We start from the raw sequence: 24,828 nt of genomic DNA, 5'->3' as shown, positions 1-24,828 counted from the left end.
AATAGGATAATGCCAAGGGATTAAGGTCTTACAAAATTACCAGATGGTGCAGGCAGGACGACTCTCGAGGAGATTGTGATACCAGGGAACATAAAAATATCAAGATGTATAGAGCAATGAAAAGACCAAGGAACAAATTCTCATGAAAACAATTGGGTTGCAAGCAAAAGAAATAACTAGGGGAATCATGGGAATACAAACCATTACACTGTTTCCTCTCATAATCCCACCTAAACAAAATTTCACTGAACGGGGAACATTGGTTATTCTTATCCAGTTTGCTTCAGTGGGCAATGATTAGAACTTTGATTGCTACCTTGTGTTGCTACCCATAATACATTAACAGGAACTTCCTTTCTTGCACAAAGTGGCAGAATCATTGAATTCACAAAATTCAGCTCTACAGTAGCACAACTGGTAAGACTCTTTCTTGAAATCTTTGATGAAGGGAATCATTACAGTGATTTCAAGACTCCTATGACAGATGGAAGGGACATATCCTCCACTCTCTCTTTGCTATTTTGCATACACTTCCCTCACCAGCAACCAATATGTAAGTACGTGTTATCACTACTTGAAGGAAAGCCAGCCTGCCTGTAAGCCAGTACGCCACAATCTAGCCAACAACCAAAAACTAATACAGAATGTTAGTCCATAAGGACACATATCCAAATAGCATAATTTGATACCACAGATAATAGAGAGTGGTCAAGAAAATCTACCCCCAAGATTAAGGGCAATTAAAGAACCTGTCAACTAGCTTGCAGACATGTATAGTGGGAAAGATATGCATAGGGTTGTTCAATAAGAATGGCAAATCTGGCACAGCACATTGGTATAAACTCAGGATGACCAATGAACAACTTCAGAGCACAGGTCAAAATTTGGTCAATGTGAACAGGTAACCAGAAGACAAACCCATTTTCTATGGTTAAACTAAGACTGAGGAGGCTTGTCTTTCTCCCAGATGCAACTCATCAATAGGATATGAGATAAGTTCAAAAGCAGGGGGACCTGACATGGGAGGTAGAACACCATACAAACTGACAGTGCCAACCTAATCAGATCCCCAAGCAATATGAAGTTAGATGAAGAAGTATGTATTAGTCTATAGTTTACTGTAAGTCACTTTGAGCTGCTGGTTCTGAAAGGGAGGCGGACGATGAAACACGTGAGAAGCTGAAGGATGCAGGTGGCAGCGAGGATGACGACACATTGGTTGATGGGAGGGAGCTGTAGGAAGACATAGATGGAAGGGAGCTATAGGAAGCATTCACTGAGTCCCGAGATCCATAAAGAGTACAGTACACAGGTTTCAATCGCCAGCTCAAAATGAGGCAAAATCCGACTCCCACCACAGAGACTGCTGCCATTATCAGGAACGTCAAACGAAAGCAATGTGCTCCTGTGCATACCAGATTAGAAGCTGCATCAGAAGAAATACCATATTGCCGCGCCACTTCAAGGTCATACAGACTACCAGCGAGAAGGGTGGAGAACAAAAGGGATGCGATCGGGTCAGCTAGGGTAATAAAATTGTAAAGTATGCCAAAATGTTTTAACCCAAAAATCTCTGATGCTGTAGGCACTGTTACTGCAATCTGAATGCCATAACAGAGCCCCACGATTGAGGTTGAAATGTAAAGGGAGCCTGGAATTGCAAAAGCAAAAAGAAGATGAGCAACGACCATTAGGGCTTGAGCAGCAGCTATCCACACAGGACGGGGAAGAAGAGAAGCTCTGCAGACAAAAATAGTAGAAACATTAGCAGCAACCTTTACTGAAAATAACCAAGGTTCTCTCATACCCAGAATTCTTCTTAAAATAACAGCTTTTTTATGTTATGCTAGTTCTTTATTTCTTAACGTCAGAAATGTAGTTGATTTGGAAAGAATGACCCCAAAAGTACCATATCCAACTCTCAGAACCTTCATCTTCAAAAGAAAAACAAAATACAATTAAAAATAATAATACAATGTATAAGTTTTAGAACATAAAGAAATCCCTGAAGAGACAGCCACCCAAAAACCACCTGGAAAGATTATAGGACACTTACTTTACATGCAAGTTAGGCAGGTGACAACACGAACAAAACTATGCTAGTGAACATCCACTCCATACACAAACTTTCCAACAGATCAAAACATCAGAAAAGCCTGAACCCTAAAACTGAGCGCTCAATTAAAACCATAGTACGGTCAATATATTATCTTCGGTTAATGAAGAAAGATATGTGAAGTTTATTTTCTCCTATGACAGGTTTCTTGTAGATGAGGTATGAATTGAGAACCACAAATGTCCAAAGAAAGGAAAGTTTGACCTGATGAAGTGTTCCGACACAGAACCACCTCCTAGTCGCCCAAGGAATCCCCAAATGCTTGCCAGCAACACAAAGATAGAGACGTCCTGGTAGCCTTGTGCTTGTCCTAGCTGGCTCAGGTTGTTATTAGCTGTAACTGCAGTCCCCACACCACAGAAGAAGGTAAAGAAAAGGAGCCAAAAGTCAGCCTTCACCAAAGCCTGTCTTAGCTTAAAGTCCTCTCCTCGCCTAGGACGCCTCTTTTTCCTCTTCACAGCTCCTTCACCTAGAGCCAGTAGTATGTCTGCATCCTCCTCTACTTCCAAATGTTTTGAGATTCCCCTATTCCTTAAGCCTTCGTTCTTTTGATCAGTTGCTTGCTTTAGACTCTTTGGGTCTACTCCTTGCCCCTGGCCTCCATCACTGTCCACAGCTAGGTTTGACTTGTCACTCGTACTTACAGGTTGAGATTCATCCAGTAACAGCAAAGCTTCTTCCACATCTGATTTTCGGGTTATGTACATGTGAAGTAGTACTCTGACAGGAACCCATATAGGAGCAACCAAAAACAAGAACATCACACTCACAACTATCTTTAACACCAAAGGTTGGGCAAAGAATTGATCTAAGAAAACAGCAATAAATAGATACACAGCCAGAGTGATGCAAACGATGTGTATGAAGCGGAACTGCTGCCGTTCCTCTTCAATTTGCAAGGCTGTTGGGCTACTCACAGGTTGGACAGGCCGAATAAAGCCCATGGAGACCACACAGACAGCTGTTGGCCCCAATGCCAAGAAGAGGAGTAAGCTGACAGCATTACTCCCCAAAAGAGAGTTAAAAATCTGTGTAAAGATTGCACCACTCAGGCCAATGAAACCTTTGAGGAAACCAACTATTGTCCCTCTGTTTTTGGGAAAGTTTCTCATGCAGGTTACAAGTACTGCAGTATTGAACCATGTCATACTATTTCCACCGATGCAAATTGCCAGGCACATCTGCCACAAAACTCTAAAAGTTTAAGAATTCATATCCAAATATTAGAAGCTTGAAAATGAAGATGCAAACTGAACATGTTTCATTGTTTAAAAGGACACAGCCACCAGTTTGCATCTACCAAAAACAGTAGTAAAATTCTGAAGAACTGGCAATTAGTAAGTATACCATCAGAATTATTAGCTTTAAACCAGAAAGGCAGAAATGTAAAGGTAACACCCACTGCATCTTCTGCCTTGGCATAACATAAATGTGAAGAGCCAAACTGTGTGGAAATGGGCATTAAATAAAAGCAGTTGCAATCCACAATCAAAATAAGATGATGTTTGGAGGGCCACTGTAGAAATATCAGCATCAAAGAAAGTAGTTGCAATCCACAATGGATATAATATGATGTTTGCATGCATGTTGCATCAAACAAGATTATGTGAGCTTGCAGAGTACTCAAGACAAAAAAATGGATCCTCGGATTGCGGCCGAGTCTTGAGGTGGCCATGAACTCTACCTGGTAAAATTTCTAGCACTTTTGGCTCTATTTGAAACAGGTTGTTGGATGAATGAAGACAGTTGTTAGTGATGCTCTAATGAACTATTTAATCATCTATTCAAAAGTAACAATGCCCTCAATTTCACCACCTACAGTTTAGGCTCTTCCAAGAAGAATGTCCAGCAAGTACTTAATCTAGTAGAAAATGTGTTCATGAGTTTTTAGGGTTGATAAAGATAAACAATGATTGATCCTCAGTGTCATGCTCGTATGCGCATGGGTACAACGATGTTAGTAAGTAACAATAGGATCATAGAAAATATCAGAAAGAAAAAGGGTCCTGGAAAGTTGAGTTGCTGTGTACCCATGCCATTAAGTAACTCATGGAAGCCATTCTCTCTCTGTATCAAAAGATGAATAACTCAAAGAAACCATGATCTCTCCCTGCATCCAATTCTTCAAAAATGTTCACTCCATCAAACTTTCTTTGCATACAATTCTTTTGCCCTTGTGAATCTAGCAGTACTTTTAACATTGTACAAGTCTTTTAACATGTACCTTGTCCAGTTCTTCAAACATGTTCACGCTATGAATCTGTCTTTCAGACCCAAATCCTTTGACACTATGAATCCATCAACAACTCTAACATTGTTCAAGTCTTTTAGCAAGAACATTGACCTGTTCTCAGATAATAATTAAGGACCTACCAATTCCTTTGCCCTTATAAATCTACCAGTACTTTTAACATTGTACAAGTCTTTTTAACATAAATATTGTCCTGTTCTTCAAACATATTCACTCTATCAATGTCTGCACCAAATTCCATTTACACTCTGAATCTATCAGTACTAACATTGCACAAGTCTTTTAACAGAAGCAGAGTCTTGTTCTCAATGAAATAAGTAAGTACCTGCCAAAGAGGGCGCGGATCGATGGTTCCGCTTGCAACGAGCCACAGGGAACCAAAACCCACGAAGCATTCGACTGCGGCAATGGAGAGGATGACCCAGGGGGGCACCTTGTTGCAGAGCACGCCGGCGAGGATGCCAACATTTTCTCCGAAATCCTTAGACAGAGCTAGGTAATTCAGCTGCACCTGATCAAGATTCAGCACCGACTTGAGGGTGGAGGAATAATTCGCATATGCGGCGGTGTTGCCTGCAAAGGCCTGCACCCATATGGCAGCCACCAGCCCCATCCATTTGGACAGCTCGTGCAAGCTCCTCTGCCGTGGCTCCATGCTAGGATGTCATGCAGCAAGGGAGGTAGTATCAGAGAGGGGAAGCAGGAAGAGAGAGATGTTATGGAGAAAAAGGCCTGCCTGAAAAAGGGGGGAGAATTGGTTTGATTGTTTTGTGTGTGTGTGTGTGTGTGTGTGTGTGTGTGTGTGTGTGTGTGTGTGTGTGTGAGAGAGAGAGAGAGAGAATGTGTGTGTGTGTGTGTGTGTGTGTGTGAGAGAGAGAGAGAGAGAGTGTGTGTGTGTGTGTGTGTGTGAAGGGGGGAGGGGAAGAGACAGAGAGACCTGAGGGGTAACAGACAAGAGGGTTTCCGCCACCATGATGTAAACAACGCCTATAGTTGCACTACTCTTATACTGACACGTGTCCACAGCAGCAAAGCTTTAGGCCCACTTGTTAGATCTCACATTGCTTTTCAGGTAGTGTGAAAAGGGCTCTTGATTTCATTGGAAGGCAACTTAGTGCACCATGAAAAGGCATTTAATTTCAATGGGAGGCATTTAATGCACCACAGTAGAGGAGCCAAGCTTGTGACAACCTTAAAAACAATCTTAGGCAATTCTATTGAAGTCATGCATGATGCTACCCAACATCCAACTGGGCCAAACTTTGTGTTGTATAAAGCCGATGCAAAGATCCAAAACCCGCATGACAAAAAAAGTCATGTGCATCTTCATTTCTGTCTTGGCTTTCCTATTATCCACAAAAAACTTGTCCTAATATCCACAAAAAAGTAAGGGTCTAAGTGTCAACTTCAATCTCGAAAAGCAAGGAACATCATCCAGTGCACCAAATACCTTTGAAAATGGAGGTGCTTGGGTTTAGTCTATCGACTCTGCAAACATGGAAGTCTGCTAAATGCTAGATTGTTTCTCTCTCAACTTGTCCTAATTGCTCTCTCCTCTGCACAACCTATTAGGCTTTGAGTCCACTATCGACTTTACCTTTGTGTGGCTATTAATTTCCATGTTCATTCGCACTATTAGCTAAAGTCATCAACTTATGTGTGGCACAGCTCTAAGTTTTAGTGTCAAATAAATTGCAAAAATGGGAAATACAATACAATAAGATATTTTAACATCGATCAAGCAAATGTCATTTTGGTTGTACTTTTGTGAAATGTCATTCATAGTCTTGGAAAAACTTACAAGTTTTCAAGTCGAATGTCCACAAATCAATCCTTGAAAATGCTTTCCATGGATATGGAATTCTCCTCGATGCCAATGGTGTGATAGGTGTTCAGCCCACATCATAACATAATTAAAAGAGAGGACTTCTTTCGCTAAAGCATAGCATTAAAAGCTTTTAGCTGTAGCAAGTGATTGAAAAGTGTCATATCTTTTGGCCCAACCATCACATGACTAGTGCAATCCACATGGGATAGATAAAAACACTAACCTGGGGTGACTCCTTACAAAGGCCTAATTTTAAATCCAATATTATGAAAAAAAGTTTGATTGCATGCAACAAGATGAGGCCATGCCTAGAGATCCAAAATCAAAGGAGGTCACTTCACTTTAGTAGGCTAGCCTCTCTACCAACGCTTTGAGTTGCCTACTCCCACTCCTTCATGTGTAACGAATTATGAAATTATCTCTAAAACACTATAATCTTGTATGAATTTCTAGTTTTTAACAAACTCGTTGTGAAACCATGGTATAGAATGAAGATCCCCACTGGAAAGCACTAGCTATAGTGTGAGAGGTCTCCATCCACTTCAAGAAACTCTATAAGAAACAAATATTACTATAGTATCCATTATTTGCTTCTCCCTTGTAATGTTTAGATACATGGAAAACCCTTTTCAAAATGTGCACACCTAGGCCATTTGACAAATGTAAATCTTCAACTAAGATACAGAATCATTAGAGACATCCCATTGGATTATGTGGTGGTGTTCACAAATTTTCTTTTGGTCCATCATGAGAGTAGTTCAATTATCCTAAGGACTCACTTTTGAGCTTCTTAAGTGCCTAGGGACACACAATTGCACAAACATTACTCAACACATAGAAAGGGATATTCAACATGCTATGTCGATCTAAGCATGCATTGAGACATGCAGACAACTCTCTTGCTCAAGTTGTTTGGGTTAAAACCGGGGCATTTACTGAGAGAGTCATTCTTGTAATAGTTAAGTTGAAGTTATATTTGTCACTTTATTATAAATGTTTGCATAAATGGAGCAATACTTGGGATAAATCAACCCAAAACTTTAGAGAAACTCTCATGAGAGTTTGGCTTGAGCACTACTAACACTAATCCGTACATTGTGGATAAAAATGGGCCATCCATCCTTCTTCTTGATGAAGTCTACTTGTACCACTCACATGTTAGTTAAATAATAAAGGAAAAGATGTTATTGACTTCAAGAAGAGGGATGATTTCAATGCCTTTGATAATAATGCATGGATAATGAAGGGCAAAGGTGTTGTTGTCTAAGGAAGATCCTAGAAGCACCCTAAGAACTTGGAAAAGGAGGCCCTTCGATTAAGGTGAACATATTTCAATCTTGATGAAATTGTTAAGCCCTTGTTCTCGGATGGTAGAGATGTTAGGGGATGTTTGAACGAATTGCTGAAGCTGATGAAGGGCCTTGATTTTCATCACACCATCACTTTGGAAGCAAGCCATGTCAGGTGATAAGGGCAGCTTCAAGGAGGATTTATACTATGTGTAGGATAAATTAAGAGCATATTGTGCAAGTCAATATGGCTATGTAGGAGTGAAGTTCTTTTGGGATGTAGAAGAAGTATAGTGAGAATCTTAGACAGTGTTTTGACTAGTGAGATTACGAAGGTGCACTATTCTTGTCATTAAGGGAGAGAAATCCATGTCCTCTAATTTGATGAAAAATTTTACTTAAAAAGCTAATCTCATCCATGTAAGGGTGTTGTAATTACTTTCCTTAATAAATTCTTGCAAAGAAACAAACATTGGAAACCATATTGAAAGGCTCGCCTCAAAATTGAATGTTGGATTTGTGGGTGTTTTACAAAGGTGATTCAATCTCATGTAGTAATCTCATAAAGTTTGAGAACTATCAATGAATGAAAATGGAGAAAACATCTTTATTGGTAAACCTTTACACAACTAGCCCCTATGTAGGTATAAAGTTGATATCACATAGCAAAAAACTGAACCAATGATGGTTGCAATGATCAATATAGAAACAAAAATTGAGAGCCAAAACAAAAACTTTAACTCCAAAGTTTACAAGTATTATGTTTGTTACTCAAATGCCTCAATATAGCTTCTAAATTGTTACTTTCTTTGTTATGTTTTCCAATGTTTTCTTCCTTTGTTACTCAAATGCCTTGATATAGCTTCTAAATTGTCTCTCCTCGATTTTTATGATTTTTTCTAAATATGAGATTTACACAATATTGAACCTTACTTTTCTAAAGGGGGGAAAATCTTCCAAAGTGAGAGAATGACATAACTAAGCAATTGTGGCCAAGTACTTGAGAAGGAATAGTAACGACTAAAGGTGACATGGCCAATGAGATAGGTAGTGAGCAAGATGACATGACAACTATTTCCTTTATTGGAATTCAAGCTATTAAATGCTTCATCACTCTCATGAGTTCAAGTTTCTAATACATGGGAACTCCACATGTGGCTAGCCTTTACTATAGTAGTAAAAGTTTAACCCACAAAGTGATGGGGAAGGACGGCTTACCTTCAAGGAGAAAGAGTGATTCTATAGAGCCTGACTATTTTCTTGTGGCTAAAGATTATGATGTGGATATGGGGAAGATGGAGTAAGCATGGTGACGAGATCTCAAGATCTTTAGTAAATAAACATAAGGCTTTGTTGGTCAAAGGTAAACCTAAGATTAGGAAAGCCCCTATTACCATTCTTCAAATAAGCTCAAAGTGATAATCAAATGAGAGTCGTGGCTACATATGAGATGGAAAGATGATGATATAAGCTTGTTGGCTATACCTTGTATGATTGATATGCATGAACTGGCCCTTGTCCCTGTGCACACTCCTAAGGCATTTGCAAATCGTACTAAGAAATGGGATTTCTTGCAAACTAGGACTAGCATGGATCACTTTCCCCATGGGCGATTGGAATATGACCTACTCAAAAGGTGATAGATCACATAATTTAGCCACCATCTATATGATGATAAATAGAGTCCAAAACTTATTTGTGGCTCCCATGGTTTAGTAGATATGATGTTGATTGCTAGAAAATCCAATGATAGACATTTTACATGGCACATCGAAAGAGTGGGGCTTCATGGTGAGCCATTAAACCACATAGGATCTACATCAAATAAGGACAATGGGTACTTTAGCCTAGTTCTAAATTGAAAGTGCTTGCAAAAATGTCTAATTTAGATCATTGTATTATTGAGTTTTCTAGCTAGTTATTATCTGGAGGCTCCATGACTATAGGCCATTGCCTTTTCCATTGAATGCTTCCTTCTTAAAGGATTAGTGCTATTTGGAGGGTGCTAAATAGATATGGGAGGATGCAAAATACTCCTATTCTTCCTCTTTTGCAAGATTGTAGAAATGCATCAAAGTTGTGTCTAAGTTCTCAAAATAATATGGATGTGTTCACAGGCTTGTTCAATGTTGCTATTGATTATAGAGAAAGTTTACTTAATCTTATTTCTTGCCATCCTTCTCATCAACTTCTTGTGCTTTTCCTTCAAGAGGTTGAGCATTATATCGAGAGTTGAAGGATACAATTAATGGCACAATGGCATATCAAAGTTGATGTGCCTTGTTCCTTTTTTTCTTAGTCTCTCAAATCTAAGCAAAGAAAGGGCCTTCATCAAACCATGATCAGCAATTGTTGGTTTATGCTCAATTGAAATTGATGGGTATGAAAAAATATTGTAGGAATTCCTTGCCCCTTGTGAGATTAAAATTTTAGCAGACATCTTTTCTTATCTCAAGGCCATTCATTTTTTAGAAAATAAGCTTTATGTGAAGAAGATCAAGAGAGGGAAGACACTTGAAAGTGATGACCTATGTGTAGCATTTTTGAAACCATTTGGGTGGTATGCAACCCTAATATATGTGACTTTGTCAATGGGATCCCTAATTTTACCAATGATGGCTTTATCAAGCTCATCCCTAAATGTGTGAATAGGTTTGTAGTTGAATTTGTGGAGACCCCTCTCAATGCTCAATGTTTGCTATAAGATTTTTGGCAAGGGCTCTTACATTGCATGTTAAGTTCTTTTTTCCTAAAATAGTTCATCCCTCTCAATATGGCTTTCTTCATGGTAGACAAATTCATGATGAAATATTGAATTTCTATGGATTTAGCCTTGGTGAGAGCACAGCAAGTTCACTTAGTAAATCTGGATTTTAAGAAAGGATATGATTGTGTGAGTTGGAGATTTATACTTGAACTCTTAAATGCTTCAGGAATTGGTTGGCAGTTCTATAATGTAGTCTCTACATACTTATGAATACCTCAATAATAGTAGTCAATATTAATGGACATATCTCTCCTAAGATTCTAGCTTTCCATATCTATTAGGAAAGGGTTCCATGTGGCTCCACTACTTTTTGCCATTACCATTGCCACCGATCTAGTTTTAAGGATAACCAAGTTTAGATTGCATCAAGGGAATCTAAGAGGACTACCTCTTCCTAGTCGATCTCCCATTTGCACTCAATGATTTACTTATGGCAACTCAAACATTCTAGTGGTTGACAAGGCTAAGATGAACCAAACTACTAATAAGCATTAATGAGCACCTTATAGTGGTCTCAAGCTTACAAGTCAAAAACACAATTTGTTCATTAGACAAAGTAATGGTTAACACAACATGTCAAAAAAATTATTGTTGGTCACTTGTTCAACTAAGGCTACCCTTTCAATGTCGGAGTAATTTCAAATCGTAGTTTTTATTGGCTACTTCAAAAGTTACATCACAAAACACAAAATTTGAGTCTCTTCCAGTTACCCTTCATAAAAAAGATAATAATTTTGAATAGCATTGTATCCCTTTTAGTCTCCATTGGATCTAAAGCTTACTCATTCTCCTAAGAGTAGATGGAAGAAAACTTTGGGCCTGCTCAAAGATGACATGCTATTTCTTGGAATGTCCTTATGACTGCTAAGAAGAATGGTGGTGTTGGAGTTTGTTAGGACTCAATTTCCACCATATATTTACCATTTTATACCTTAGTATTTGTGTGCATGTAGGCTTGAAGGTTCAGCATATGTAACGCAACCTTTATCTTTCATGTGAGGTTTCACCTGAAATACAGGCGCTTGTTCTGGTGATCAGGCAGTTGTGTCTTTTGAAACCCTGCATAGTGCAAAAATGTGGATACGTCAAGACATCACCTGATTCTTGTCGTTGATGTATGATTCTAATAATATATGCTTGTTTCTTGAATATTGGTGCAGTCTACTTCAAGTTATTTGATTAGGAATGGTTGTGATAGTGTAAATCTGTGTGGTATCTTTCAAGACAGGAATTCTGCGCTCATGAATATGATATGTATCTCATGTCTATGCATTTCTCTTCAATATTATGTGTGTTTAATGGTTGTGAATTTGTTCAAGAAGTTTCTTGTAGCAATAGGATTGTTTTGGCAGACCGGTGTGTCTTGTGTTTTTGTTATGTCTCTACGGAGGCATAACACTTTGGCGATCTTGTTGGTTTCATGGGCAAAATTCTCATGATTTAGGCATCAAGTCTAGAACCAATTTTTTCATAACGAAAGCTTCAAGATCTTTCACGAATTCAAGGCATTTTTGCATTTTCAGCCATTTTTTTGCACTTCTACAAGTTGCAAGTATTAGCATATCCCTGCATAAGAAATACCCTACAATCAAATTGTTTGAAGGAGGATATCTTGAAGTTCTTGTTCTTGAAGAATTCAATCTCTTTGAAAGTTCTCAATGCTGTGGATTTGAAGCAAGTTATTCAGGTTTTATCTTTCTTCTTGAAGATCTTGTTTTCAATTGAAGCTAAAATTTTAGATCTGTGATTATTTTGGGAGTTTCAAGATGGAGTCATCATATCAAGATGTCAGGATGATATATTCATAGAGAAAGAAGGTTATGAAGTTCAAAGATGGGAAATACTAATTTGCAATTTTTAGGACAGCATATTGTTATGAACACTCATGCTTTGTACCTAAATGGGCTATAATATTCATGATAGTACATGCCTACAGCCAATTATGGCGTCTATTGTAAGTATAAATGGCATTCCTCAAAATTATATGCAATTTATGGTTTTTCTTTTATTCAAAAAGTGGTATGCTACATTATGGATATTGAGAGAGAGAGAGAGAGAGAGAGAGAGAGAGAGTGAGTGAGTGAGTGAGTGAGTCCCTCATACTCAGACTTGCTAGTGCAAGAATGGAGAAATCTCAAGATGTCTTGAACTTTTTGGTATAACTTGAACTGTAGGAAGTTTCTGGCTAATAACCTGAACCATAAGAAGTTTCAGGCTGATAACCTGAACTATAGGAAGTTTCAAGCTGATAACCTGAATTGCAAGAATTTTCAGGCTGCTTACTTGAATTGCAGGAGTTTCATGTATAACCTGAAGTGCAACAGTTTTAGAGGGCTGTAAAAATGATAAGCATAACCTGAATTGCAGAAAATATTGGAGATAACTTGATAAACTCGAGAAGTCTGGTTGATAAAGGAGTTTTTAGGAATTTTCAAGAAGTACCTATAAAGGAGTATTTCAAGCAGCATGAACTGTTAGAATTGCAGAAGTACCCTGAGTATTATAGGCTGAAGACCTATTACTCCATCATTGCAGAAGGAGGTTGGATCAAAGCAAAGCAAATTCTTTTTCAAACTATAGAAATGCATCATTATGGGTAAATCCAAGAAGAAGGAAAAGAGATTCAAAGTCTATTTTGAGCATGGGCATAGTTCCAAATGATGTCCATATGTCCATGAGTCTTGTGAAAGCGAGAAGTCCTGCAAGTATTTCTATATGTTTGATCTATGTCAGTAGTTCAATGGTATCCGTAAGAAGTTCTCTTTAGCAACCAAGAAGGGTTCTAGTTCAAGACTGGATAGAGCATGGGAAAAGCTAACTTCTTTTGAGATTGTACTTGATGATCCTTATGAATGGCATTATGACCATGAAGGTCAAAAGGTTAAGTCTTGCTCAAGTTTGAAGCAAGTTTAGAGATTGCTTAGAGTAGTTGAGAAGCTCAAGGAGCAGTATTATGATGTTTTGGATTTGGATCAGGATTTAAGTTCAAGTGATGATGATGATTGCTATCCTTTACCTATGGATTTGCAAGAGATTGAGGCTGAGGGATTCAGAGAGGACAAGAGCCAAAGCAGCCACGGATCCTCCAGTGCCCCAAACCCAACACAAGAGCTTACCAATGGGAGAGTGGAGCATCACACACCTTGCATTGACAACTTGAAGGTATTTTCCATATTTTGGTCTTTAGCATATTGCCATAATCAATCTCGAATTAGCTTTCATGAAGAAGAAAGAACTGATGAAGTTATCATCAAGGAAGTTGATCATTCTGCTAATCAAGAAGATTAGTTACATATTCAAGAAGATGTTGTTGTCATGGATGACAAGCATGAGGCTAATGTTTTTCTCAATGAGGATGCTATTATGGATTATTTTCTTGGTTCTCTTACTGGTTTTGAGGAAGATTATGCAGCCGAGGAGTCATATTTCACTAAAAAGGCTTTACAAGTACTTGAAATGCCACTACATGTAGTACAAAATCCATCATTTCACAATGTATTTTTGCAGGATACATATATTTCCAGCATGTTGAATACTATTCCATGTCGTATCACTACTCAGCCTGAAGAAATTCAGCAAGTTACTACTGCTATAAACTCTCAAGCTAATTGCATGTATGAGCAGTTTTCAGGACAACAAGCTTTAGGATAGCAAGTGATCAGTTTTCAACAAGTTTTCGAGCAACAAATGAACAATTTTTAGCAATGTCCAGGTCTACAACAGTAGGCTGAAAGTCAAGAATTGCAGAGAGGAGAGGAATGCAGTAAAAACTGTAGCAGTTGAAGCTTTGTATGTTATCCATCGGTTTTAGGTAGAGAAAGCATGGCTTCAACAAGAGGTTTCTCATGTCAAGAATGCAATGGATTTGCAAGTTTCTCATTGTTTAAAGGTTAGTGATGCTCTTGAGAAAGTTATTTTGCTGAAAGATAATGAAATTGCTAACTTGCATACTCATTTGGCTTATTCTCGTATTCCGAGTCAAGATGTTATTCTTGAGGATTTGTATGCACAAACAGTTAATATGATTGATGAAGTGGAAGAAGATGAGGAAGAATTATGCATGCAAAGCAAATATTTATGTAGTCCCTATCTTGGAGATAGATGTTGAGGGCATTATTTAAGAGAATCAAGGTTTTCCCATAATTGAAGGAAATGCAGTTTTGGAACATCAAACTGCTCATTCTATAGTCCAAAACCTGTTAGGACAGCATTCAGGCAGTTTTCCTATAGATCAAGAACAACATTCAAGTAGTTTTATCGAAGATCAGGAGCAGCCTAAATTTCAAGACAGGTTAGGGAATGAACATAATAAATTAATTCAAGACTCAAGAACATATTATCTTGAAAATAAACTCAATAGGAAACCTGAAAATCAGCATTCTTCAGATTCTAAGCAAATGGATAACCCTGATATGCAAAAGGAGGAAGGACAGACGGTTATTCTTCAAGTTGAGCAGAGGTATGAGCACAGAATGAGAGGATTTGTAAGAGTAGTTGAAGATGAAGTTTGGAAGGTTAACCTAAATGAGTAGGAAGAAGGCAAGCCTATCACAATGAGTATTTATGAGAATGATTTTTTTCTTTAGGAAAATTTATCCATCGTGCCAATGTTTGGAATGGATGTGGATATCATGATTCAGAGGTATTAAGAGCAGCCTAACATGGTTGAAAATGAAGTTCCTACACAGCAAATTGCTCTTTCTACAATTTATGATGATTCAGGGCAACATCCTGAAGACTTTTTGGTTGAGCAGGAGTTGTTTGAATTTCAGGGAAGTTTAGGGACTGACTTGGATAAATTATTTTAGAATTTTGGATCTATGCAACTTTATCCTGAGCAGCAAGCAAAATCTCTAGATTAGGATATGGAAGCATCTCAGACTATAGTGAACAATGTAGATGTGAATGATCAGGGTAATGATCAGGTTGTTGATATCTCAGTTCAATCTGATATTTTTGAAGTTTTTGAGTATTCTAATCAGTTTGGAAATGAGGTTGAAGTGAGTAGAATCATGCAAGTACCTACAGTAGTTGATATCTATGCAATTGATGCTACAAAAGGAATGGTTGATATGGGTCATATTAATCTGTTTTTAAGCATGGCTGCGAGGATATTGGATGAGTTAGATGACAATTTCAAAACTATGTTGTGGTTTTCTCCATCAAGAAGTGTTCAAATCCTTTACCTACAAGATTGTTTTTCAGGTTTGCTGAAATTTTCAGGTTTACAACATATTTCAGTAACTCAGGATTGTTGAGGTTTGCTGGTAATGGCAAAATTTGAATAGGAATTGCAGCAGCCTAAATTTCTACAACTTGAGTTCCTACACCAGCAATCTAGTTTCCTACAACAATATATCGTGTGTGGCAGCATCCAAATCAACAAGAAATGCAACACAAAGTGTCACAGCAAGCTGGAAAACAGTAAGTACAACAACAACCTGGAGATCAAGTTTTTTAGAAACTTGAAAATCGACCTGAAAGTTAGGAGATATATGCTATATCAGTTAGGATTGATCCAAAGCAATATTGTTCAGATGATATGGTGCAAATTGAAGCTCTAAATCAGTATGATGCAGATGCAGTTTTGTTTTGTTTTCTTTTACGGGTTTTCTTGGATTATCTTGCATATTTCTTTGGAGATGCAGTTTCTTGTTTGAAATTCAAGTTGTATGGTACATTGCCATACATTAATTATGATGTAGATGTTGGAGCATCATCGACATATTTCTTGATTATTGTTTCTACTCTTTGCCATTGGAGTAGTGGTTTATTTATTCAGTCATGGTTCTATATCTTTGTTCTCTATGATATAGTATGGATGTCATTGTACTTGATCGGTTTCCAGTACTGGTGTGTTGCCTTGAAATGATTGTAGTGTATTTCACTTTGCATATTTTCACTTTATTGACACTTAGGGCTGGTTATGCAACTCCACCAGAGAGCTTTGAGTATCCTAGACGGGCTCTACTCACTACTACTCAGTGTGACTTGTCAAGGGGTGCAAGGCCTCTGGCAAAGTATAACTATGTTCTTTGGGTTAGTTTACATATCATTTAGTTGCATGCTTGTGGGTCTGTCCCAATCATCCACCAAGTTGTGCCACATATTAGGGCTCATATTCCACCATATATTTGCTATTTTATACCTTAGTATTTGTGTGCATGTAGGCTTGAAGGTTCAGCATATGCAAAGCAACTTTTATCTTTCATGTGAGGTTTCACCTGAAATACACGCGCTTGTCTTGGTGATCAAACTGTTGTGTCTTTTGAAACCCTGCATAGTGCAAAAACATGGATATGTCAAGTCAGCACCAGATTCTTGTCATTGATGTCTGATTCAGATAATATATGCTTGTTTCCTGAATATTGGTGTAGTCTAGATTCGGAATGGCTGTGATGGTGTAAATCTGTGTGGTATCTTTCAAGACAATAATCTGCACTGATGAATATGATATGTATCTCATGTCTATGCATTTCTCCTGAATATTATGTGTGTTTAATGGCTGTGAATTTGTTTAAGAAGTTTCCTACAGCAATAGGACTGTTTTGGCAGACCGGTGTGTCCTGTGTTTTTGTTATGTCTCTACGGAGGCATAATAGAGTTGAAGATACGGGGTTTAAAAGCAGGAGCATTCTTATTATTTCCCTAAGCATATTGAGAGCCTTCATCCTTGAGCCTGCATTCAAAGGGATTAGATAGTCAAAGGCTAAAAATCCTAGAGGAAAGTGGGATTGATTGGAGTGGGGAGATAAATTTCTTGCTATGGATACTTCTATCAAGTTTTTGCAATCAGAGTTGGCTTAAGCTCTTGTCATGGATTGGTGCAATCTCCTTATAGAGATGCATTGGGGTACAAATTTTAGTAAAAATGGTGAGTCACAACTATTTTAAGTAAGTTGGACCTTCCCTTATTCTTATTTACTGATGATGTGACACGTAGCCAAAAATGTTAAATTTGCCAAAACTATGTAGAATTAGTTAAGTGCATTGATATGTAGGATGTGAATAGGTTAGAGCTTAAAGCCCATGATGAAGTTGCAAGGCTATTGAGATCATAAGAACAAGAATTAGATTGTTACATGTTAGCCGAAGAGACAGACCCACCTCTTTTGCTATACAAAAAGTCCATTCACTTAAATTCTTTGCCAATAAAGGGGAAATTTGTGTTGAAGCTAAGGGGACTAGAAAGGATTTTGAAAACATAGCAATGGTCTCTTTATGAAAATGAATGAAAATTGGAAGAAAGATTTTGCTAATATTTTAAGGAAAATATGGAGATATAGATGCAAAAGGGTTTGGATTAGTAACCCCTCTATTTAACTTGATTTTACCCTTTGGAAGCTGATCTCTAGGAGGTTCCCAACCAAAGATAGAGTCTCAAATTTCAAGGGGATCTCTTCCTCATTTCCTATGTGCTCTCTCAAGAGGGAATCCATCCCTCATCTAATTTGGCACTATAGAAGTCCATCTATAGCATGGATGAAAATGAAAACGTGGTTTTACCGAGTTATCTCAAGGCAAGTATTTCTATGAGGATGACACTTTTTGGTGATCATTTGGGCCTTTGTTTTGATTCTTTAAAATTGTGGAATTCCATGCATGATATGGTTGTTCAACAACTATGGGAAAATAGAAATAGGGTGCTCATGAAAAAAATCTATAAGGTTTTTGCTACAAAGTTTTGATGAATGTATGAAAGAGATCTTAGCTATTTTGAAGAAGATAAGTCCTCCTATTCCTTTTAAGTGGGACATAGCTTACTTAGCAAAGCACTAGTTAGTTTAATTGGTTTATTCCTTGTTGCAACCTAAGGATGATGTAAATATCTTTTAGTATTTAATTTATCTACTTTAATTCACATTGAAAACTAAGTAATCATTGTTTGTTTATTGTTTAAAGCTTCTAAGTAGAAAGGTATTAATAGTTAACCAAAAGTACATGTGTGCAATATGGACCTATCATTTTATCATGGTAGTGGTAGCCACTTGGAAGTCTCATATGTAGTTGACATTAATGATGATAAGAGTAAGAGTGAAAGCTCTTTATAGTAAACTTTATAAATTTTGGGGAATCATAATGACATAATCCATGTGTGGGTGATCTCCACTAGCAAGACTTGTATTATCTACCTACTGGCCATGTCAATCTCATGTTGCATCTAGATCAAGAACTCAATGCAATACCAATGATAGTTGAAGTTTTTTCTTTTTTAAATAAAGAAACTATTGTAATTAATGAGAATTTAGAAGGTCTATAAAATGTTAGTTTTGTCCCTTAACGGGTGTAAAATATGATGTATCTATCGTTTTCTTTCTTCATTTCAAGCTACTCTATTTTAGAGCTCATAACATTCTTCTTAGAAACATCAATATAGTAGTGTAGAACCATAATCAAATGCATTGACTCCTTGAACTTGTCATTCTTCCACATGCAAATCCAATTAAGCTTTGCATGATACAATTTTAAGGCTTGAGTGATAATGTGGAGATTCATATGTGTAACAACAATATGCCCAAATAAATGTAGCATCATGAACAACCACTAAGGTATCAAAATAGTAGTGAGCTTACATGGATGACCTCAAAAGGTCTATGGACTACAACTACAATAGCAAGAATATGCTCAAGAATAAAGCATGTGCCTTTTGAAAAGAGCTCAAATTGTCAATACTCATCCTTGTGCATCGTGCATCATGCATTGTAAAACAAGCATGTATTTCCTTCAAAGTGACTTCAAAGAAAACTCTACATCATAGTCCGTTACTTGTAAGGTGCACAATACATAAGCACTTGAACAAAATAACCGCTTTCTCACCTCTAATAGGCTAGTAAAAGGGAGACATTTGCCCTCTGCATTTTTGTGGAAAAATTGGTAAATATTTTTTGAAAGTGTCATTAGTTAGACAACTAAGCATTCTATGCGAACCAATGGTAATATTTCCATATTGAAAGTAGATTTTATTAATCTACATTATTTATTCATTTGAATACCCTTCCTATTTGGTTGGATTAATATTTGTGAGGTCTTTGAAAGTCTCTTCATGTTCAATGAAAGCACTTTTGAAACTATATGCAAAAGGAGTAACAATTCTACGTTATGTTTAAACCACCATTTCCATGGTGATGCAATGTAATAATATGCCTTTTATTAGGACCATTTGTTGTATGCATTTATATTTTACTATTTACTTATGTGTATAGACTTTGGTGCATATTTATATTATCCCATTTATTGTGTTGGAAGTGATCATTTCACAGTTTCATGAGCACCAACCAAAGACCTTTGACGATTGGGCCAACCTTTTGCTAGTAGGCCATCCCAACTACTTTTTTATAATAGGAGGTTGTGTGGCCACAATCATAGTCTTGTAGATTCTTAGGGTGATGAATGCATGAGCTAGCACTCAACTCTTTTACTATTCATTTTCATAGGGTCTTCCTATTCTTCTTGGTAGTTATAGTTTGTGTATTGTTTCTTTCATCTATTTTATATATCATTGAGAGGTTTGCCTTGGGGATCCCTTACCAACCAGAAGGCTCCCAAGCCTATGTGTCATGAGAAGAAGGAGTTTAGTATTCAAGAAATAAATATGGCTTTGTCTTGAAGGGTGAGTGGGGGCTATATTTATTTTCTATCATCTCCCTCCACCCAATTGAATAGATGTACACACATATACTCTCTCTCTCTCTCTCTCTCTCTCTCTCTCTCTCTCTCTCTCTCTCTCTCTCTCTCTCTCTCTCTCTCTCTCTCTCTCTCTCTCTCTCTCTCTCTCTCTCTCTGTGTGCGTGTTTTTATTGAATATATGATATGATCATGAAAATTAGAAAATTGAGTCTTTAAAAATTTGTATGTGGCTCTCTCTCTCTCTCTCTCTATATATATATATATATGAATTTCTTTTTAATTAGACATATGAAATGAAATGATATTTTAATTATCAATATGTGCATGCAGCATGTACATACTCTAAAAACATCCACAAATGCACATACACCATTAAAAAGAGTTGAATGTTTTTTCAAATTGAAAGTTATAGGATGGGATAATAATTTTAATGGTTGGATATGTTGTGTAATCTATTCTATGTATCATCAAAAGGTTTGCCTTGGGGATCCCAAATCAACTAGAAGGGTCTTGAGCCTATGTGGTATAATAAGAAGAAGTTTGGTATTCAAGAAATAAAGATGGCTTTTTCTTGAAGGGTGAGTAGGGGTTATATTTATTTTCTACCATCTCCCTCCACCCAATTCAACAGACGTACACACACATAATCTCTCTCTCTCTCTCTCTCTCTCTCTCTCTCTCTCTCTCTCTCTCTCTCTCTCTCTCTCTCTCTCTCTCTCTCTCTCTCTCTCTCTCTCTCTCTCTCTCTCAATTGAATACATGATATGATCATGGAAAGGAGAAAGTGGTGCACGGTTCGGATACTGTATGCGTACATAGCGAGCATCAGAAGGTCCCCAAGAACAAAAGAACTCTACTTTTGCACAAAAAACAAGAGAAAAGACTTGCATGACATGAATCAAAAGACTAATTGGGTATAATCTCCCCCCATGCCTTGTGTGAGCGCTCCACAAAGCACGTATTTGATATATTATTCATCTTCAAGCTCAAAAAATAGCCCAATTTACAATTAGCATGCTTTAGCTTTTGTGTTTGCTTTTGTCCAACTAAAGAATAAAGCGGTTGGGCGCCCAAAGAGCCGAGCTGTGCCCAAATACAATGTCCAATAACAAATATTTAAATCGTGCATCGATGCGCATAAAAAATAATAAATAAATATCAGGTGCTTCAATAAATAAGCACGTCAAAATAAATATTGGTGCCACGGCTAAGATGCGCGTCCATCAAAATGATAATTTCTTCTAAATAATGTGAATACACGCTATCGCCCAGTGCTTCCCAACGCCACCGTTGCCTGCTCTACACATCAACTGAAGCATTCACAATTGTTAGAAAATAATAAAATTAAACCGACAAAAGTGAATACCTAGCAGTCTTCAGCTACAAAATAAATAAATTGGTTAGAACTCAATCCTAACCTTAATTTATTACGAGTGCGCACTCTAAACTCATAAACATCAATTAATTTAAATATGTATTTTACAAAATCACCCGCTATGGAATCACCCACTTGCACATTAAATTAACAAGATGCCCGAAAAGGACAGGCGTCCCCATCAACTTTTTGCACAATGAATCCACCTTGTCTATGAGCCCCGGCAACAAATATAATTTTACGGAATCCACCGCAAAACCTCACGAAATCCATCGTGGAATATGCCTCCTGGCATCATACCCCCGGGGTGGGATAGTAATTGTTCTCAATCGCTATTAGCTCAATGTGGAGCCAACAGTGAGGGGTAAACACTTAGGTCTCGAGCGTGCATCCATTGGGCCTCGTCAATAGGATGATTTTTAAACTTAACCAAATATCTAGAATATCTACGGTTAGTTCTAGTGGTCAAAAAGTCAGTATCTAGAATAGTTTCAGGTTCAAGGATTTCAGTTTCTTCTTCTAACAAAGGAGGATTTTCATAGACAGGATGTACATGTAATTGGCCTCTAAAAGGTCACAATAAACTGATATGAAAAGTGTTGTGGATTTTTCAGTATTATGGTAATTCTAGTTTAAATGCATTGTCATTGATTTTGTTGTGCAAAAGTAGAGTTCTTTTGTTCTCGGGGACCTTCTGGCACTCGCTACGTACGCATACAACATCCGAACTGTGCACCAGTGGTATTAGAGCAAAGATGAGATCAAGAGCTTCCAATCGCTCATCATCTCGTGCAAAGGTGAAGCTCCTGGAACGATCAAGCTCTACAGTCAGTCTCGCGGCAATCCGTCAATACCAGCGTGTTCCTAGCAATGAAGAACCCCCTGCTACGCACTTGGATCGCGAAGGACCAGCCTCTATAGGTGGAGGACCAGCATACAAACTCCTACATCAAGTCGCTTATTTACAAATAATAGAAGAAGTTTATTATCATTGCTTAAGTTAAAGGATAAGCTTTAAAAGCTTATAAGAGCTTAAAGCTCTTGTAATTTTGATCTTTCTGTGGGCGAGAGTATGTCGCAATGGACGACGGCATAAAAAATGGTCCCCTCTTTTCACGTCGACAACAATAGCTTTTAAGCTTAAAGCTACTAAGGTTACAAACTCTAAAGTTTCAACCTCTCCCACAGTGGCTGTTCATATACAGCTAGTCCTGAACGGGTTTTCAACTTCCCTACAAGCCCCTGTTCACACCTAGGGTCTGATAGAGTTCAATTCCAACAAACAGATTGCTACATGCAAACTATACGTACGAAGTATCCTCTTGAAAGAAGACCGTGATATCAAATTCAACATCCGCAAAGAAGAAATACTGCAAAAAGCCATTTAAAAAAAAGAAATAAGCCTTGTAAACCCAACTTTGAGCTACGCTCATCCCACTAACAAGATTTCGAGTGTGTGAGGTCTTTTGAAATTTTACAGTATATCCGATCAAACCATGGAAGATTTTATGACCGAAATTGATTTACTGAAACCAATGATGGAGCAAAAAATGGACTTAATTATGATGCAGCTTCAAGAGGAATGAAGAGCACGTCAAACTTTGCAAGCTTAATTGGCCAATCTGCAATGATCTACCACTGACCAAGATGGACCGCAATCTTAAGATCTTATATGATGTATGATTGATGTGACACTTGAAGTGTAATCTATTAGGAAAGAAACAAAGATAAGTAAAAGAAATTTCAAATTTTGTACTTTCAATGGGTCACATGATGGAAAGATTGTACTTTCTTTTATCAGTCGATTTGATGATTATTTCCATGAAGAACAGTATGCTGAGAAAGACAAAATTAAGTGTGTCACTAATCACTTAGTGGACAGAGCATCCCTATGGTGGACTGTTGTCCGCAAAAGCATTGATTATCCTACTACTTAGGAGACTTTCCAAAAGAAATTTTTGCAGAATTTTCTTCCACCCCAATTCTACGAAAAAGCAATCAAACAGTGGGATCTTCTGCAATAGAGGGATCGTAAGCCTATTTCACAATATACCGAGAGTTTTTGGAATGCTTTATTGCAATTTTGAATGCTCAAAGATGTACCTGAGACAATCCATAAACACAAGTTTATGTCTGGCTTACTTTGACATTTTTATGCGGAGGTGAACATGTTCAAGCCAACAACTCTCGAAGATGCAATTTTCTTGGCCCATGATGCTGAAGACAAAATTCGAGGATGAGAGAAGCGATCACAACAATTTCAAACTAATGGTAACTTTGGTTCAAAATAATTCAATTCAAATTTTCGAAGATTCAATCAAAATCGTTTCCTTCCATCTTCATTCCGTAAAACCTGGACACGACCCCCTGCTTTACCATCAAACACAAATCCAAATCCTAAACCATCTTTCCATTCAAATCCCAACATTCCTAACGCTATTACCAATAATGTGTCTAAGGCCAAACCCATAGTCTATTACAAATGTCATCAACCTGGACATCTAGCGGCGAATTGTCAATCCAAAAAGCCAACTGTTCACATCAATTATTTGGGAGTGACAAAAGATGAAGAACATGAAGAAATGCCAAATGTCACGGAAGACAACGACGATATCGGTACTACTTCAGATACTTTACCAAGTATGCCAAATCTTCGTTCTTTATTAACGATGAAATGTCTTGTGCATGGTAGAGAAAAGACTATTTTACATGATGATGGGAGCACACACGACTTTATTTATGCAAAATTGGTCAAAGAATTGAATTTACGTATTGTTTCCACTCATTATCGCATCAAGACTGCATTCTTAGGCACTAGATACAATGGAATACAATAAGTGCATGATTTAGAAATTAAAATTGGTGATTATGTTGAATGTAGAAATTTCCTAGTTGTGCCTTTGCAATCTAGTGACATTATCTTAGGAATGCCTTGGCGTCATTAGTATAATCTCGATATAGATTATTCCACGCATTCAATGAAGATTCATTCTAATGGGAAACAAATCACATTGTAAGGTATACACACTTTCAATAATTTTCCATTGCTTAGTCATACACAGGCTAAACATGCATTACAAAAAGGTAGCAAATCCTACTTAATATGGGTGAATGAGATTGAAGTTAAAGAAAATCAGATGAATTCTAAGTACGCACAATTTCTTTCACAATTTCAAGAAAATTTTGATGCTGACTTACTGCTTGGCTTACCACCTATATATCCTGAAGATCACAAAATAGACCTAATTCCTGGATCACAACCACCATGTAAAGCACCATATAGACATAATCAAATTGAACGGAAAGAAATTCAAGCCCAAGTTAAAGAATTGTTAACTCGAGGACTCATTAGACCCATTTGGTGCACATGTCCTATTAGTGAAGAAGAAAAATAATACATATAGGATGTGCATTGATTATCGTGCCCTAAATAAGATCATTGTTAAGAATAGATATCCGATTCCAAGGGTAGATGATCTTATGGACAAACTACAAGGGTCTGCAATATTTAGCAAGATAGATCTTAAATCTGGATACCATCAAGTACGATTGGACACATCTGACATTTTCAAAAC

General features: G+C 37.4%; 1 protein-coding gene across 1 annotated transcript; it reads right to left on the bottom strand.

Moving 5' to 3' along the window:
- Positions 1-707: 707 nt before the first annotated feature.
- LOC148030037 (protein NUCLEAR FUSION DEFECTIVE 4-like) lies at positions 708-5,318 on the bottom strand. The gene is made up of 3 exons (XM_087686301.1): positions 4,693-5,318; positions 2,321-3,297; positions 708-1,740 (listed from the first exon to the last, which is right to left on the bottom strand). The coding sequence occupies exons 1-3, from the start codon at positions 5,020-5,022 to the stop codon at positions 1,116-1,118; spliced, it is 1,932 nt and encodes a 643-aa protein (XP_087542427.1). The 5' UTR covers positions 5,023-5,318; the 3' UTR covers positions 708-1,115.
- Positions 5,319-24,828: the final 19,510 nt, after the last annotated feature.

This window comes from Lygodium microphyllum, chromosome 10 (genome assembly GCF_053477565.2).
Source record: "Lygodium microphyllum isolate KBCC chromosome 10, Lygodium_microphyllum_v1.1.10, whole genome shotgun sequence".
Taxonomy (NCBI): domain Eukaryota; kingdom Viridiplantae; phylum Streptophyta; class Polypodiopsida; order Schizaeales; family Lygodiaceae; genus Lygodium; species Lygodium microphyllum.
This window is presented reverse-complemented; position numbering and strand designations above follow the sequence as displayed.